General features: G+C 44.5%; 1 protein-coding gene across 6 annotated transcripts; it reads right to left on the minus strand.

The window, feature by feature from the left end:
- Positions 1-15: 15 nt before the first annotated feature.
- Positions 16-16,084, minus strand: PODNL1 (podocan like 1). Of its 6 annotated transcripts, none has more exons than XM_058166026.1 (11): positions 15,007-16,084; positions 13,535-13,564; positions 13,060-13,153; positions 12,363-12,427; positions 7,268-7,377; positions 6,840-6,996; positions 4,998-5,113; positions 4,192-4,849; positions 3,268-3,416; positions 2,500-2,668; positions 16-1,061 (listed from the first exon to the last, which is right to left on the minus strand). In XM_058166026.1, exons 1-10 carry the CDS (start codon positions 15,007-15,009, stop codon positions 2,518-2,520), a joined length of 1,533 nt encoding a protein of 510 aa, XP_058022009.1. In that variant the 5' UTR covers positions 15,010-16,084; the 3' UTR covers positions 16-1,061; positions 2,500-2,517. The 6 variants fall into 6 exon arrangements, 5 of the variants coding, with proteins under 5 accessions (XP_058022009.1, XP_058022008.1, XP_058022011.1 ...); XM_058166025.1 differs by having other exon boundaries at positions 13,310-13,564; XR_009153109.1 differs by lacking the exons at positions 12,363-12,427; positions 13,060-13,153; positions 13,535-13,564; positions 15,007-16,084 and adding exons at positions 2,249-2,360; positions 8,776-9,014; positions 9,105-9,621.
- Positions 16,085-18,825: the final 2,741 nt, after the last annotated feature.

Consider the following 18,825-nt stretch of genomic DNA (forward strand, 5'->3'; position numbering starts at 1 on the left):
AACACAAGTTAGCTTATGAAGTCATTTGATATTGAAATAATTTAGTTTCTATGGTTCCATCCTTGACACAGGCATGGTGTCTTTGATCTCAATTAAAGTTATATTTTCCATAGAAAAATACAAGCCTTATGACTTTAGTCTTGTAATGATGGACCCTTAGTTAGAACATAGAATAAAAGGGTTGGAAGGGACCTTGGAGGTTTTCCAGGCCAACCTTCTGCTTAGGTAGACAATCCTATACCATTCTGGACAAATGGCAGTCCAGTTTCTTCTTGAAAACCTCTAGTGATGGAGCATCCATGATTTCTGGAGGCATGTTCCAGAGCAGTGGTGGGTTGCTCCCGGTTCTGTCCGGTTCTTGCGAACCGGTAGTAAAAGTGGTGGGAGGCTCCGCCCATCCACCCGGACATCATAATGTACAACCTGTGCATGCGTGTGCTCCCATTCTGAACTGGTAGTAAAGGCAAGTAGAATCCATCCCTGGTTCCAGAGGGAAGTTCTTTTGAATGTTGCCCCCAATCATAAATGTGGGAGATCAAAACACTGGTTTAGTAATTCTGTGTGATAGTAAACAGCCTAGCTGTTATTTCTGTCATCTTCTCCTTTGCAAAACGATTAAATAGGATTTGACACATGGGGAAGAAAACCTGGGTATTTGAAACTTTCTAGTTCGCTGCAGCAAGCTGGGCTATTAGATTGGAAATATATATGAGAAGTGATGCAGAAGAAGGAACTGTGGCGGAGGTGCTCCACTGAATATTTTATGTCCTTGCCAATATTGCAGATGAGCGCAGGAGGATGCATTAATTTCTTCTGGGTATGACTGTCACATTAGTTCCTGGAAAGCTTAGCCAAGCCAAATGTAGACCCATTGGCAATCAGCATTCCGGTTTTGCTTCCAAGAAAAGCAGCTTGCTTGCACTGGCTTTGTTGTATTTGGCTGACAGAAACCACAAGAGTAGCCACTATACAACAAAACCCCTTCCAGAAGTTGGCAGGTAGGTTAGATACATCAAAAGGCCTAAGGAAGTAGAGTAGTGCAGAGAATTCCGGATGGTAATCTGCAGAAGAAACAGATACAATCAGCTGGACGTGACGTGTCCAGAAAGATTGGCTGAATTTATACTTGTAACATGGGATCTGCACATGTAGAAGCAGCACTGACAGCGATACTAAACATTTAGGTTGAACTGCGTTGTGGACTGAGACAAGACTAGGGTGAGAAGGGAAAGCTCAAGCTGATAAAAATTGCCAAACAAACCTTGGGTAATGAGATCCTCATTCAAGGATCCAATCCAAGCAGGAGATTATCCCATTTTGGTAGGATCTGGCACAATCATTGCTATCATTTTAGTGCTGGCTAAAGACATTAAAAAAATTAACTGCAGCTTCTGCGGATATTCAGTTTGCTGCATTTTCATTCTGTTACACTGTATAGAGGTTTATAAACCACCGGATTTACACTCGTACACATTTTTTGGAAACTATTAAAAAGCAATGTACAAATGATTAAGTCAACCACCAATCTTATCTGCAGCTAGGTTGTATCAAATTGCAGGTGGCATTTACATCATACCATTCATACAAGAAAGCCAGCTTGGTGTAATCTAAAAACCAGGAGACTTTGAGTTCTAGTTCATCTTAAGCACAAAACCAACTGGGTGACCTTGGGCCAGGCACACTCTCAGCCCTAGAAAGGAGGCAATGGCAAACTTTTGAAATATTGCCAAGAAAACAGCAAGGATTGGTCCAGGCAAACAACTGGGATTTAAAACTGACTTGAAAATACTCTCCCCCTGTCATTTTTTATATGGACAAGTAGTCCTTGACTTAAGACCATAAATTGTGGTCATTATTTTATGAGCTTTTTTTGCACCAATCATTAATTGAATGCCAGGATCATTAAACAAATGTAGCAGTCATTAAATAAATTCATTTTATCCAGTGGAAGTGCTGCCAAAAACCAGCAAGAATCATAGTACAAATGGCTATAAATACAAGCCAGCTGCCAAGCATCCCAAATGCAATCATGTCTCCATGAGGAGGTGCAATTGTCAATACTCTGGAAACAAACCATAAGTAACTTTTTGTGGGTCCATCATAATTTTGAATGGTCACTAAGTGGCTAGTCATTAAGCAAGGACTACCTGTACACATTTCCTTGAAGGCAACTACCATAGTACAGAATAGCATCAATTTTTCTTGTACTTGCTGTGTGATGAAAATGAAAGCTATTTGGTATATTCACATGAATTTCACTCAGCTTCGTAGTCCAACTTTCAAGGATACGCTCAAGAGATAATTTTCTATACTTTTTTCCTGTAAACTCTTGCATTATCCAGTTCTTCTACAGCTGAAAACTATAAGGAATCTCTTATCAGTTAATATATTTTAATAATTTTTATATCATTAAATCACTTATCATTCCACTAGAGCTGAAAAATATATAGGGTGAATGCAAACTTATAAGTTGGGCCCATGGTGAGCTCTAAATCTAACCTCTTCCTGGCTGCTTTCCTAGGTGCCCATTTGAGTCTGGGCCTGGTGTCCAGCTTGCAGGACAGAGGTCTTGATAGGCTCTGGGTTGCCTGCCAGGTCTACTACTTCCAGGAATTTCAGGTCTGCAAATGCCACTTCCGACACATTGGCTGCCAATAAGCGATTGGCTCTACAGAACAAGGAGAGTAGATTAATGTCACAAAAACTGGAGCCTGACTTTTTTGGTTCTTAAAAGATTTTTGGAGGGAATTCCAAAGGAGGCTATTTTCATTTAGAATAGAATAGAATAGAATTTTATTGGCCAAGTGTGATTGGACACACAAGGAATTTGTCTTGGTGCATATGCTCTCAGTGTACATAAAAGAAAAGATACGTTCATCAAGGTACAACATTTACAACACAAATGATGGTCAATATATCAATATAAATCATAAGGATTGCCAGGAACAAGGTTACAGTCATACAGTCATTAGTGGAAAGAGATTGGTGATGGGAACTATGAGACGATTAATAGTAGTGCAGATTCAGTAAATAGTCTGACAGTGTTGATGGAATTATTTGTTTAGCAGAGTGATGGCCTTCGGGAAAAAACTGTTCTTGTGTCTAGTTGTATTTAAATAGTATTTAGACTTTGTTTTGTTTGAAGTTGTTTTAAAGAGGAAAAGTTACACTGAAGCTAAACTCACAGATCCATAATTTATGAGCTGTAAGCATATAATAATATTTAGACTACAACAGTTAGGTAATCATAGTTGGTCTTCCATTTACCTGAGAGAGATGACCCGTATGTTGGATGTTGTGAGGAAAGTCTCAGCCATAATAACAATAATTCTATTGTGTTGCAAGTATAGATATTCCAGTGATTCTGGAAGGTCTGGTGGAACATATGACAACTCATTGAAACTCAGATCCAGGAGCTGGAAAGGAAAAACCCACTAAATATTAGGTTTGGTTGTCATTTACAATAGCAATAACTAGAGATAAGAAGCTGTCCTCCATAAATCTACCTACCGTATATACTCGAGTATAAGCCGAGTTTTTCAGCATGTTTTTTGTGCTGAAAAACGTCCCCTCGGCTTATACTCGAGTATATACGGCTTATACTCGAGTTGTTTTTTTTTTCTTTTTTTCACATTATACCGGATGGTGCAAACTTGGCGGGCTTTTGCATTAGCGCGGGGAAGCCCTGCCGGTGCAGTGAGAGGGCGGGGCGGGGGAGCCGCCAGCCTTCTCGGCTGAGGGAGGGAGGCTTTCCCTGACCGGTAGCTGCCTCATTTCCCTCCCTCGGCTTATACTCGAGTCCCCAGTTTACCCCAGTTTTTTGGGGTAAAATTGGGGGCCTCGGCTTATACTCGGATCGGCTTATATTCGAGTATATACGGTAATCTGTAATTTCTGCAAACTTTCATAATGCACTATGTAAAGCAGCTTTTCCTTTTGTCTGTCCTGAACCCATAATAATATAACTTTACTAGATTAACTAAATATAATAAAAAGTTACTTATTTGCAAATTCAAATTTAATTTTGCATGTATGCATCTACATTTGTTTCAACTTGATTTTGAATGTCAATTCCCAATTTGCTTTACTTACACATAGGAGTTTATTCTGAAAAGCTCTAACACTTTGCTGTCCTAAAATGACCTTTTTAGACACAAAAATATACATTGTGAAGTCAACTCCTTGCCTCACCTTGAGCCCATGCAGCTCATGCCAAGTGCCTGGAGAAATACTGCTGATCTTCAGCCGGTTGTGTGCCAGATGCAGCTCTTTAAGCATGGTGAGGTTAACTAACCGTTCTGGAGAAAGAGCATTGAGTTGGTTCTTCTGAAGGTTGAGGACTTGAAGACTGGTGGGCAACCCAGCAGGGAGAAGCGTGAGCCTATTGCCAGAGATATCCAGAGTTTCCAGAAGCCTAAGCTTGCGGAAGGCCAGACGGTGGATGTGGGCACTATAAAGCCGATTGTAACTGAGATTGAGCTCAGTCAAAGCATACGTGGCTGCAAAGTCATTCAAGCCAACACGTGCAATCTGGTTGTGCAACAGCATCAAGGATCGGACACGCCGCGGAAGTCCAGGTGGGATTCCATCTAGCTGATTATTGTACAAATGGAGCGTATGCAGGGAGCGCAAGTGGGCAAAGGCCTCTGGGTGTATCCCTGGAGTTGTTAAAGCATTGCTTTGCAATAGGAGATACTGCAGGCCTCGCACGCGGCTAAGACGCTCAGGCGGTAGTCCCTTCAAGCGGTTTCGGCCCAAATGTAGTATTACTATGTTGGCAGGAAGACCAGCAGGCACCTCCGTCAAGTTGTTGTTGGAAAGATCCAGATATTCAAGGCTCTTCAGCTTGCTATAGAGATACAGGATGCCGGATAAAAAGTCTAGAAAGTCTTCCAATGCCCCCTACACCAACAAATTGTCTACCCAAAATCCAGAAGCCCTGATTTTAAATTATACTGCTCTTTGCCACAGCCAGTTTCACTTTTTACCATTCTTACCTGAAGGTGGGACGGCTCAGGACCTCACTGGATAGATTATTGTTCTGCAGGTAAAGCTCCCGGAGGCGCCCCTGGCTGCTCAAGGCCCCTTTAGGGATACGAGAAATGTGATTATTCTGCAAAAGGAAGTCTTGTGGTCAAAAAATGCTCCACTCTGGTTCCCCCAACAATCTAGAACGGCGTTATAGGTGAGAATGGCCAAAAAGCTCTTGTGGTATTGCTATCATGCAGAAGCAGAATAAGTAGGAAACGAACATCCATAGCTGGATTGTGGTAACTAATCACAACTCTGGCATCTTCCTCAGAATCTCAGAACCAAAATCCTTGGCTTTTCAGGCAGTTGATACTAAACAGAGAAATCAATTTTAACTTTCCAGGACTGAGTCCAGCTGCAGAGAGCCTTAATTCTTGAATATATTTGCGCATAATTAAAACTTAGAGAACATGGAAGAATGTGTATGTTTTTCATGCTTAGACATTTTTTAATAGTCAAGTAATATAGTTTATCTAGTACAGGTAGAAACAGTGCAGGTAATCCTTGATTTAAAACCACAATTGAGCCCCTAATTTCTGTTGCTAAGTAAGACGTATTAAGTGAACTTTGCCCCATTTTACAACTTCATTTGCTAAGTTGGTAACACAGTTGTTAAGTGAATAGAGTGTTCCCATTGACTTTTTTTGTCAGAAGGTTGCAAAAGGTAATCACATGACCCCAGGACCCTAAGGACTCATAAATATGAGTCAGTTGCCAAGCGTCTGAATTGTGATCATATGATCATGTGGGGATGCCGCAATGGTCATAAGTGTGAAAAATGGTCATAAGTCACTTTTTTCAGTGCTGTCGTACCTTCGAACTAAATGGGCTACCTATATTAGATATTTTGCCACCTTGAGTGATTTATAAAAATAATGAAGGCAGGATAATAAATAAATAAAATACAGTCTCTTCAGACAAGGAAATTGCACTTGACATTCTGAAGGGATACTGTTAAAGAGCAATTTTCATGGTTCGGTAGGTTTTATATGTTAGCCCAGTGGTAGTCAACCTTGTCCTTACCACCCACTAGTGGGCGTTCCAGCTTTCATGGTGGGCGGTAGGGGTTTTGTCCGATACTGAAGCACTTTCCTTTTTTTAATTTAATTGACTTTAAAAAAAAAATCATAGCATTATTTAAAAATATTTTCATTAGGTTTTCATAAAATTCCCCATGACAATTTAAATTTCTGAAAATATACTATTTGTATCGCCCTCGCATAAGTTTAGTTCACGTTATGTAAGTGAAACTAAATGGTGCTATAGTGCGACTGCAAACAAAAGAGCCTCGTCCCAGAATACCTCGCGCATCTTCCCCCACACCACCCAGCTGTAACAACAAGCAGAGCTGGTAGCCGGCGCCTCTCCCAAACCTACTTTATAAATCACCATTACCGTGGAACCCGTGTGCAGTTAGAAAATTTTACTACTAACAGAGATACAAAAGTGGGCAGTAGATATAAAAAGGTTGACTACCCCTGTGTTAGCCCATAACTGTGTTTCCTAAAAAGAATTAGCTCTGATTATCAGTTAACATTTCTATTTAACACAGGAGACAAGATCTGACAAGGAATTTGCAACATATAAAAAATTGTGAACATATGTGTTATGCCACTTTTCGGACACTTTCCATTGTGCTCCACCATGGAGAATAGGCTTGTACAATTGAGAAACAATTGAAAAACTGAGTTTAACATAAAAGATTGCATTCTTTCTGCTAACAGCACTCTCTCTTACAGCTTTTCAGCTCATATAGTTCTAGCCAACCTTTTTTTCCTATCCTGACAGGATGGGAGAGGGGTACAGACCTGCAAATGGAGGCGAACAACACCACGGGGCAAATTCTGGGGGACATAGGTGAGCTGATTGTTGGAAAGGATCAGGGTGCTGACAGCATCCGAGCCATTGAAAGCATCAAAGGACAGACCAGTGTTGTTCAAGTAATTGTTGTGCAGATAAACAGACCTGAAGGAGGAAAAAATGGAGGAAAAATGGAGGAAAAAAATTTCAACCTTCCTTGTTTAATAATTCAGGTCAGACCTTTGGCTGCTTCTGGAACAGAGGGTGTGATTTCCAGTGGCTTGACTTTTCCAAAAATTGGCATTATTCCCATCCTCCCACCCCCTGCCCCAGGATGCCATTCTTGTCATGTAGTTTTTCAGGAGTTGGCCAGCACCTTGTAGTGCTGTCTTTACTTCTAACAAAATGTGGGGATTTTTTTTTTTCTTAGCTTTACCTGAGACCAGGCTTATGCCCAAGGGTGAGTGGATAGAGCCACGTCAGGCGGTTGGCAGCAAGGTCCACAATGCGTAGTGTGTGGGGTAGGAACTGTGGTGCCACGGATAGCTGGAAAAGAAACGTGAAGATAATGTACTGAAGGAAGATTTTCTCATTTTATGCATACAGTTGGAACATGGAAAATGGGAAACATGAACCTGAAAAAATCCAAAATGGTTAAAATGGAAATAAAGCGTACTAAAATGAATGCTTTAATAATATGAACTTAGGTGGACTGGGATCACAGAAGCATGATTCAAAACATGAAGGCATATGAAGGAATCAAGTGGCCATAATATTCCAAAAGGATTTTGCTAAGTGAGGGTTCAACTACAATCCAATAAATGACACAGTATCATCTATTCAAATTAGTGGACATTCAATGAACATTGATGTTGTACAACCAAATGCACCAACTACAGATACAGTGGGGAAAGATACCAAACAAGCCCATGGCAAGTTGCAGGAGGTGGTGTTATCAAGATAGATGTGCTACTACTGACTGATTGGAATGAAAAAGTTGGAAGAAAGTAGAAACCTGGAATTAGAGGAAAATTGGATTAGGTAAACACAACAATACAGAAACTAAGTTAAGTGCAGTTTTGTGAAGAGAATGCTTTTTTATCACTAATCTCTACTTCAAGCAACATAACAGCAAAACCAACCATATGGAGAAATATAATCCAGTCTAGGTTCAGGTTGTGCATGAGTAATAAACTATTGGTGTTAATATATGGGTTAAACTTTGAAAATTAATTTGCTAGATGTACCAGATTTTAACTGGTGGACAAATTATATGAAAGAGACTCTAAAGCAGGGGTGTCCAAACTTTTTTGAGTGAGGGCCAAATACAGAAAAATAAGCAAAGGCCCGGGCCACAGGGGGGGGGGGAATGGCCGTGGCTTATTTTGGGGTGTGGCTTGGTGGTCATGTGACTGGTGGGCGTGGCTAACTGCTCATGTGACTGAGTGGATGTGGCTATGGGCATAGAAACTACTCAGAGGGCTAAAAAAAGTAATTTTTGACCAGTCCTCACACTTATGACCATCCTCACATTTATGCCCATTGCAGCATTTTTAACAACCATATCACTCATTTCACAACTGCTTCTCTTCACCATGGTTACAAGATAGGGTGCAAAATGTAAAGATAGTTGTATGTGTGAGGACCAGTCAAAAGTGTGAGAACCTGTCAGAAATCACTTTTTTCAGCCGTCTGGGTAGTCCCTATGCACAGTTTAGGCTTAAGTATACTATATGTGTGTGAGTTATATATATGTGCATGTGTATCTCTATGTTTGTGTACGTGTGTGTTTGTGTTATGTTGATTTTAATGTAATATTTGGATTGAAGGCGAACTCGGCCTCGGGATGCTCCGGGGACAGAAACGCCGCAAAGAGCGACGGCTCAGCTGCCCCCAAGGGAAGGAGGACCCGGAGAAGAGCCCGACGCCGCCGCAGCCACGCACCTGATCGGCCTCCCAAGGAGCTACGGCCGGGGTGCCCGTCAACGAGCTCAGCTCCCACAGCCAGCCCGGCCTCGCATTAGCCGGGGCCCCTTTCCAGCAGCTGGTGGGCAGCGGGGGCGTGCGGGGCGCGGCCGGGGCCTCCAAAAGCAGTAGGGCCGCCCAGGCCTTGAGTCCGCGGCTGGCGTCCTCCAGCCCTTGAAGCAGCAGCGGGGGCGGCGGCCTCCCGTGGCCCTTCGTCTCTAGGCGGAGAGCAGGTGGCAGTCAGTGGCTCCCAGGCGGCGATCCCCTCAGCCTCTTCCCCCCCACTCCCTGCCTCCCGCCTGACTCACCAGCCCTGGGCCGCCTCCCACCTGGCCCGGCCTCCGAGCGGGACTTGGCCGGAACCACCAGCGGCTCTCCGTCCGCCTCCCGCCGCCTCTTCCTCCCGGGCAGCCGAGGGGCACCGCCTCGCTTCAGTCCGCACTCCGGGGGGACGGGGGATGGGGCGGTGGCGGGAGCAGCGCCTGTGCCTATCCCGCGCGCCGCTTCCCCCCGCCGCCGGCCCAGCGGATCCCGCCACCGAAATTCATCCTCAGAGTCGCCCATTTTGGCGGCGCAGCTACGGCCGGGGTGCCCGTCAACGAGCTCAGCTCCCACAGCCAGCCCGGCCTCGCATTAGCCGGGGCCCCTTTCCAGCAGCTGGTGGGCAGCGGGGGCGTGCGGGGCGCGGCAGGGGCCTCCAAAAGCAGTAGGGCCGCCCGGACCTTGAGTCCGCGGCTGGCATCCTCCGGCCCTTGAAGCAGCAGCGGGGGCGGCGGCCTCCCGTGGCCCTTCGTCTCTAGGCGGAGAGCAGGTGGCAGTCAGTGGCTCCCAGGCGGCGATCCCCTCAGCCTCTTCCCCCCCACTCCCCGCCTCCCGCCTGACTCACCAGCCCTGGGCCGCCTCCCGCCTGGCCCGGCCTCCAGCGGAACTTGGCGGAACCACCAGTGGCTCTCCGTCCGCCTCCCGCTGCCTCTTCCTCCCGGGCAGCCGAGGGGCACCGCCTCGCTTCAGTCCGCACTCCGGGGGGACGGGGGACGGGGCGGCGGCGGGAGCAGCGCCTGTGCCTATCCCGCGCGCCGCTTCCCCCCGCTGCCGCCCCAGCGGATCCCGCCACCGAAATTCATCCTCAGAGTCGCCCATTTTGGCGGCGCAGCTACGCAGGCGCCACCTTTCTGTTGCTGCGCGAGCTCCCCCTGCTGCTCGGCGGCTGAACTGCCCCAACCCTCTTTGCAACAGCGCAGAATGGTGAAGGCGGCGGGCCATATTCAATTATATTTTCAGAATTTGCTGCGGGCCAATAAAAACTGACCCGCGGGCCGCAGTTGGCCCGCGGGCCGTAGTTTGGACACCCCTGCTCTAAAGAGCTAAAAGATCACTGAGCAAACAAACTGTGGAAATTAATAGGTGTCTGTCAAGGCAGATTAAGGGGGAGTCACTTACAGATTTTCATCTAAATCAAGAGTCAAGTACTTAACTAAGGATTCTAAAAAGAATTAGAAAATGAAATAAAAGCATTTTTACTGATAACACTCTAAGAAGACAAAAAGAACAGTGTGCAGCTATGATTTGCAATGTTTGCAGCAGGTCTTCTTGCCTAGAAACAACTAGAGATAACTTTGCAGCACAGTGGAAATAACCTTAATATGAAAACAAAGAGAGAAGCAAGGGCAGAAGAGAATAGTATCAATCAGGAGCAAGAGGAATAGATGTCTGGAAATATAATTATTGGAGCTTTTGAAGATAAAAACAGCTTTAAAATGATAGGAGTGCCTAAAGAAGGAAGAATCGTTTATTTTGTGAGATGGGTGACTATATCAATTGAACAAATAAATACCAAAATTCCAATAATGCGGAAAACTAGTTAGGCTTCAGAAAAGAGAGAAAGACACCAGATAACTAATACTTAAGATGGATAATGGAGAGAGCAAAAGAATATAAGAGGGAGATACGTATGCCTTTTTATTGATAATAAGTCTTTGATTATATATCATAAACATGAAATATATTAAACAATAGATATGCCAAAACATCTAATTACTTTTCTGAGAAACTTTTACAATGAATAAGCTCTTACTGTACTATGCTGAAGTTTATCTAGCTAACTTCCATTTGTATTTTTATTCTATTTTTATAGAGAGTTTTTAGGATGTTATCACTGTTCTATATTTTCTTGCATACTGGCTGTAAATAAAATAACAAAGAAGTATTGCAGGAAATGAATTCAATCATGAAGTTACCCTCAGCGGTGTTAGATGGGAAGTGCAGTAGGACTCCATGCAGGCCTATTCTTACCAAATCTTAACAAATATGAGGGTAAAGCTACTTTTCCACTCAAAGTTCAGAACCCTGTTATTCCTATAATACAGTTGCTGAGTTTCTATTTTCCGCGCTTTCTGCAAGAAGGCATAAAAAGTCCTAATCATAGAGTGATGACATCATGTCTTTCTGTTTTGATTTTTATTCTCTTTATTCCTAATTTATTATTCATGCAGTTTCAGTGCATTTCATTGAAATCTCCTCATTCTTTGGTGTTCCAATCCTAATTTTGTAGGTTTTATACATTAATTTTCCACTGTCTTTGTTGTATTTAGTTATTGCTTTGAATTTGGTTTGGGTTTTTTTTTATTTTGCTTTTTTAATTTTATTTTATCCCTGGATTTGGGAGGTAAAGCCAATATTCTAGCCAGGAGCATGCCAAAGCATGTATGGGATAGTTAGCTTGGCTATAATTCCCTGCTTGAGATTTGAGTTTGGAGAGGAAACTATTATTAAAGGGTTAGAAAAAAGATTGAGCAAATAGTCTGAAAATTAAAGATAATTTAATGGGATTTTCTACAAGAATATTGTTTTCTGAATTGATTCAGCAATTTGGAAATCCAAATCTATCTAAGAAATCCAATTCAAATTTAGAAATCTAAATAGGAAGGGAGGAGTTCCATTTTGCATAAATCATGTCTGTTCTTAATTTTTGGGTGTTTTTTTTTAAATCAGCCGAGGAAGTTATATATTTCTGGCCTGAGAGAAAAAAAACCCTTTAAATCAAGATTGATGCCTTACTGGCCACATAGAAATAACCATGCAATTCTCTTGGCATTAATATGGAAGTGGATTGCCACTGCCTTCATCTAGGGTTGGGGGGTTTTTTTCCTTCTCAGTCTAGCCTACAATCCTGGTATTCCTTGGTGATCTCCGATCCTAGTACTAACCAAGTCAAACCCTGTTTACTTTTTTAAACCAGCCAGCTTTGGCCACGTGAGGTAAAGTAATGGTCATGCATGGTAACCATGGTCCAGTGGTCCAATGATCTACCCTGAGTCCTTTGGAGGAAAAGTGGGCAAAAGTATAATTAAAAAAATATCAATGATTCTTTCTTTTAAACAATCCTAGTTGTTATTCATTATTCATTTGATTTTTATATAAAATCTCTGAGCCTAATTTTTTCATCTTGTGGTTCCTTAACTTAGCATTTCCCATCTTCTTTGCTGATGTTTGTGTTTTTCTGTGTTTGTGCAAGTAAAAACCCACATCACTACAATGTATGCACTTATTGATCTAAACATGCTCACCTTGTTATTGGCCAGGTAGATGTACTGAAGTGACTGCAGTGGCTCAAAGGCTTCATCCGGGAGACCTTTAAAATGGGACAAACTAGGATAAGGTCTATCTATATGTGGGATCCGGCCTAAATTGCTGTGCCAGTTAGATTTTTTGCCCCATGCAAGACCTCTCAGTATCTACTTATCTACTCCGTATTCACCTCTCGCTATCCACTCATGCCATGCTCAGAAAGTAAAGAAAACTGGTTTACAGTCTCCTGCTGATTCAGTCAGTTATGACTGAGACCAAGTTGCTATTTATCAGCCCTTCCACACAGGGCAGCCCCCCCGCCACTCCTGCAAAATATACTTGAGTTCTATCCTGCCTTCTATATGAGCTGAAGCACCATATTGTGTGTAGCATTCACTCCTATTTTCCTCTTAAATACCCTGTAAGATGAGGTTGGACTGAGAGCGAGTGACTGGCCCAAAGTCACCCAATGAGTTTCAGTGGTTGAGGGTAGTCTGGCCTTCTAACCAGTTCATTTTTTTAACCCTTTATTCGATGGAAGGAAAGCAAGCGATACTTCACATTTGAAAGCATCCTTCCACCCACTAAGCCATTTACTCTTAAAGAGAACAATGATCTTAAATAGATTAACTACTGCTTGTGTACATTCAGAAGGACCTCCTGAAACACAGGGAATACCAGGGAATACCCGCTTACCATCAGAAGTGATCAGATTGTCATGGAGATTGAGGGTTCGTAGGTTGATCAGACGGGATAGTTCATGGTAGGGTAGCTCTTGCAATTGGTTATTCTACAGAAGGAAGATCAGCACTGTATAACAAGGGTAGGAAGGCATCCATACCACCATGGCGTGGTCTTTCTTTGCACACCTGCAGTTTCTGAGAGCTATTATTTTACCCCACAGAGCAAAGCTCATCTGCCCCAATAGTTATCAGGGTAACATCACCTGCAATGAAAGATGCTGGATGTCTGTGGAGATATTGCTGGGGAAAATGTGCAGGTCAAGGCCACCACAATCCACTGTCTCCTCTGTTGGACATGTGCATTTAGCTGGACAGCCAGACACATTCTGGGCAGGTTCCCCACGGGGCTGGGATGTTGACAATGACAGGTCATCATCTTCATCCTCATCCTCGTAGTTTTTCAGCAGAAAGCTATAAGGAATACTTGCCAGGAGTAGTAGTAGATGACCACTGCACAGCTGCGGGGGCAGAAGAGGGGGCTAATCAATGGTGCTCTGTATAATATCATAACATGCTTTTCTCTCAATGCTTCTCCTGTCTACTCCATTAGGTAGGCCAGGAAGCACCCCTCCCCTCTCCCTTTCCAAGTCTGTGCCTTGGGAGTATAGACAGAGGTCCTTCATAGTATTGAAATGCCTTACTAATTGAAATTGGGTACCCGAAAGGCACAAGGGTGCTTGTCTCTCCCAGGGGGTATTAAGCAAATGATGGTTTGATTTTGTTTTTAAGTAGAGGATGACAAAAATATCACATGCAGGGTAGGAAGAACAGAGGCTTGTACTAAATGTTTGAGTAAGGTTCATGCACACATGGAACAGTGTGAAAAGTGTTGAGAATGGGCTTATATAAGATTTTCATTAACTTGGCATGGAAAAATGCTTTATTGACTAATTATTGGAAAAGGGGGAGCAAAATCCCACACATTAGACTTTACAAGGAGGAATTTCAAGCAAAAATTAAAAGTCAAAGTACAATAGAGAGATCATCTAGAAAGCATTACATTTCTAAATGTGTAAATGAAAAAGAGGGAGAGAAAAGGAAGTATGTTGGTATTCAAGGGCTTCTGTAACAGGTGCCACAGTGCGGGGGAAAAATATTGGGGGGAGGACACATCTTGTTGAAAGCAATCAATATTATCCATTTAGACATGCTTTCCTGAGCAAAAGTAATCCAAGCTAGCATTCCTGGTCCTAACTCCTAAAGTATCTGCTTTCTGATTCTTTTTTTTTTTTGGGGGGGGGGGAATGGAGGTCTTCTCCTTTTAACATCTTTATGACAGTTTCAATTTTTATACGTAGAGTTTCTTCCATATGGTGTTACAGAAATCGAATCAAATAAAGTATAAATATATAAAAGAAATGTTCCAAATAGCTGTAGAATTTCTGCCTGATATAGCTGTTCGATGTGCGCATGAACTTCATGAACTGCAAAGAATTTTCATACTAGTAAGAGATTTCCTGTTTTCTTGCTACATCCACAAATCACACCTAAACACTGGCACTCCTTAATTCGAAACAATCTGTTTCCCTATGTAACAATTTCGAATATAGATTCCCACTTTGCCAGTCGGCACGCGTGGTTAGAATTAAAAAGTCCAATCGCCCTTCTGCAGCTGCGCAACGGAGGTACATACCTGAATTAAAGTGCCAAATTAACCGCACCTCCACCCTCCCATTCAAGCATTTGTGACCTGTCTGCAGATCTCCTTCCTCTTCCTCCAGTTCAGCCCCAGATGGGAGCGGCGGAGTGCACACCCTGCCGGCCTCCGCTACGGCTCAGATTGGTACCGTCCAAAGCCCGCTCTGTCCCTACAGGCGTCTCTGTCGCGCAGCTGCCGAGCGCCTGGCTCCCGGGTACCACGCGGTTAGAAACCTCCCGGACCACGTTCATGCTTGCTCACCATCGCCCTGTTTGGCCGGAGCTGTCTCTCCTCCGACTGATGCCACGGATCCCAAATGGGATCTAGACCTGCGCAGGGCGGTATCTCTTCTCCCCACGGGGCCCTGCACGACCTCCTTCCTTCTCTTTCCGAAGCCAAACTCTTTTGCCTACAGGCGGCTTACGGAGAAGTCCCGAGAGCGCACGAAAGAAGCCCTCCTCCTCCCCTTTTTCTTCCCCTAAGGCGCCTGGGACTGACCGGCGAACCTGCTCCCGCCGTGCAGCTGCCACTTCTGCGGGCGCCTGGGAGGGTGAGGGAGAAGAATGGTATGTTTCTTTCTCTTTGTTTTTCATCCGATCAAAGTCAAGGAGGAGGGGCTGTTATTGCATAATGTTCAGTTAGCCAAAGGAGGCTGGGGGACTGCCAGGCAGCCGCTACTCTTCGGGAACCGATCAGCTGCGGTTCGCTTGCTGCGCCCCTTGCTTGTTTTCTCGGGTGCGGTGGAAAGTTTCTGCTACAGCCACAAAACCTCCAAGGCATCTCTTCAACTCTTCCTCCGATAGCTACAGAATGCAGTACACTTTTGCTTTCTCTATACCATACTTCCTGGGTCAGACCTTGCAGCCCTCCTCAAACCAGTAGCAGAAAAAGTTTGTTCTGATCTGAATTACCATTAGTATATCATAGTGAATATTCAATACCTCTAAGCCCATCCCACACATGCTGTGGGGAAAAAGCACTCTACAAACTGCCAAAAGGCAGGAAAGCAAGGCAGGGTTTTTTTTTTTGTAACAACAGGCAAATAAATGGTTTGCTCTCACCTTCCAAAGCATTTTCTGATTTGCTAGTCTAGCTTGTTATTCAATTGCTCAATCCCTTCAAGATTTTATCATCTGCCATTCAATGAATAACCACACCCAACCTTGCTTAGTTCCCAAGCTCAGATAAACTCAGCCAGATTACCTGCTAAAACCTGAAAGTTGGAGTTTCAATAGTCATAACTTGTACTGTAAAAATGCTAAGATCAATATCGTAATGAAATTAATAACACATAAAATGGCAGTTTTATTAACATTGCATGCATTTTTGTACAGCTCCTGCTTTCCAGAAGCACTTAAAAATCCTCTACAGAAGTGCTCGTAAGAATGTCAATCGCCCAGATGGCACCAATGTCTGTTCTTTTAGCTCTGGAAGAGAAGAGAACCACTATCACTTCTGCCTTGAGGCTTAATAGCTAAAATTTGATCTAATAGCTGAATTTAATCACAAAATGTCCAATTCTCCTCTCTCCCCTCCAAATGTACACACTTAGGAATATTATAGCTCAAACATGTATCATTTTGGTCATATATTTAAGAGCACGCATATCAATAAGGGGAGGAAAAAAAGGATAATCTTTATTGTCCTGAAAACCCATTCCTTTCTGAGATTGCAAGACATTTGCGTATGATTCCTGTTATGTATCTTTAAATATTTAGGCGGGAAACAAGCACGTTGCTGATTGGTTGAAGCCGCCGGTTAAACAGTATATAAAGGGTTGATTTTCCCCAGCCAGGTTGCTGGGTTCACCATATATTAAAGAGCTGTTGTCACTACCCTGGTCTCCAGCCTCGTTACTTCCCGAACTTAACACTGGCGACGAAGGTGGGATCTCGAGGCTAAGGAGAACTAGAACCGAACCCAGCAAACACAGGGCAGAAAAGCGGAGATGGCCAGTTACACTCCGCCCGCACCGTTTGACCCGGCTAAAGAGAAATGGGGAACGTATATGACCCGTTTCAAAAGCTTTCTAGAAGCCAACGAACTGCAAGGAGTTCCAGATAACCGCAAAAGGGCTTATTTCTTAAGCCACTGTGGTCCGGAGGTTATTGATATCGCGGAAGCCCTGGCAGAGCCAACGCCGATACAATCGGTATCGTGGCCAACTCTGCAGACCTTACTAAAAAACCATTTCGCGCCAACGCCGTCCAAATACGTGCGGCGGTTTGAATTCGGAGAGCGAAGACAGATGGAGGGCGAATCCATCGGTGACTACATGGCCGCCCTAAGGAAAGCGTCCAAGGACTGCGGATACCGCGACCTAGGCGAGGTGCTCCTCGAGCAACTCATCCGAGGTCAGAGACATCCGTTTGAGGCGGCGGCTGCTAGCAAAGAGCAACCTCGCAAACGCTCTGGACGAAGCCAGAGCACATGAAATGTCCACCCAAGCGGCGGAGACACTGCAAAAGCCTCTCCCACCAAAGGCGAGCACAAAGCCAACTCCAGTGCACCAGGAGGAGGTTCAGACCGAATCCGATGGGGAAGATGAGGAAGGGGTCTGCCGAACCGAGAAACGCGACAAAGAGGACCGAGACGAATGCGGAAGCTGCGGAGGTCAACACCAGCGCCAACGCTGCAAGTTTAAGGACGCAACATGTCGGCGGTGCGGAAAGAAAGGGCACCTAGCTCAAGTTTGTCGAGCGGCCCAACCTTCCCGCCGAAAATTCAAATCGTCCAATCAGAGCGCGGGATCGGAAAGGCGACCCGCGATTGGTTCAAACAAGAAAGGCGCGAATTCGAACCAAACGACTGTAGTCATAGGCCGCGCCTCAACCCGAGTGGAGAAGAAGATCTTCACCAAACCTAAAATAGAAGGAGTAAGGTGCCGACTCGAAGTGGACACCGGGTCAGCGATCACCATCATGTCGTGGGACACTTTGGCGAAGTCACTGCCAGCAGTCGCGGCGCCACCTGCAAACTCAACGGCTACGGGTCCATGACTACCAGGAAATCGAATCCCTGTTCGAGGACCACCTCTGTCCGCGAATACGGACCTCACAAGAAGACCCTGCCCATCACGATCGTCGAGGGGACTCTGCCTAGTTTGTTGGGACTAGACTGGTTTCGTGCACTGGGCATGGGAGTGACTGGCATCTACAGAAGTGACTGTAACCTGAAAGACATTCTCTTGAACGAGTTCGAAGATGTCTTCAAGGACTGCCTGGGCAAGTACAAGGGGACCCCTATTTCCTTCAACTTAGACCCCCAGGTAGCTCCCATTAGGCTAAAGGCGAGGAGAGTCCCTTTTGCCCTTAAGCCAAAAATTGATAAGGAGCTAGATAAGCTCATAAATCAGGGAATTTTGGTATCAGTCGATCACGCAAAGTGGGAGACGCCAATCGTCACCCCAATAAAACCAGATGGGTCAATTAGAATTTGCGCTGACTACAAGGCGACGCTAAACAAAGCCTTACAGAAAAGCGCTTACCCCGTTCCCGTGGTGCAACACTTGTTGCACTCTTTGGGGCAAGGGCAAGTCTTTGCAAAGTTAGACTTGGCTCAAGCCTACCAACAACTGCCCGTAGACGCCCACACAGCCGAAGCCCAAACGATTGTAACTCACAGGGGGGCCTTCAAGTGTACCCGATTGCAATTTGGGGTGAGTGTGGCACCAGGGCTGTTCCAAAATCTGATAGAACGACTTCTGCAAGGGCTCCCAGGGGTAGTTCCCTACTTCGATGATGTATTGATATCAGCCGAAAACATAGAGGAACTGGGGGAGCGGTTGAGAAAAGTTCTGGGCATTTTCCGGTCAGCCGGACTAAAGGTTAAAGTGAATAAATGCCAGATAGGGGTAGAATCCGTCGAATTCTTGGGCTACCGAATAGACAAGAAAGGAATTCACCCCACTGAGAGCAAGGTCAAGGCAATCAGAAAGGCTCCAGCGCCCAAAAACAAAACAGAGCTACAGGCATTCCTGGGGCTAGTGAATTTTCTGTGGTCTTTTAAAAACAAAGCGACCGTTGCTGAACCGCTGCATAAGCTTCTAGGAAAAATACTGCTTGGTCTTGGGGAAGTCAG

The sequence above is a fragment of the Ahaetulla prasina genome, chromosome 2 (assembly GCF_028640845.1).
Source record: "Ahaetulla prasina isolate Xishuangbanna chromosome 2, ASM2864084v1, whole genome shotgun sequence".
Classification (NCBI taxonomy): domain Eukaryota; kingdom Metazoa; phylum Chordata; class Lepidosauria; order Squamata; family Colubridae; genus Ahaetulla; species Ahaetulla prasina.

What these genes read in the sequence shown, in the direction of transcription:
- PODNL1 (XM_058166024.1), bottom strand. Translation starts at nt 9,360, where the DNA reads ATGGGCGACTCTGAGGATGAATTTCGGTGGCGGGATCCGCTGGGCCGG. An exon ending in GGGCATAAGCCTGGTCTCAG is followed by an intron (nt 6,997 to 7,267) that starts GTAAAGCTAAGA and finishes TTCCTCCTTCAG; the next exon opens with GTCTGTTTATCTGCACAACA. An exon ending in ATACGGGTCATCTCTCTCAG is followed by an intron (nt 2,669 to 3,267) that starts GTAAATGGAAGA and finishes CTTGTTCTGTAG; the next exon opens with AGCCAATCGCTTATTGGCAG.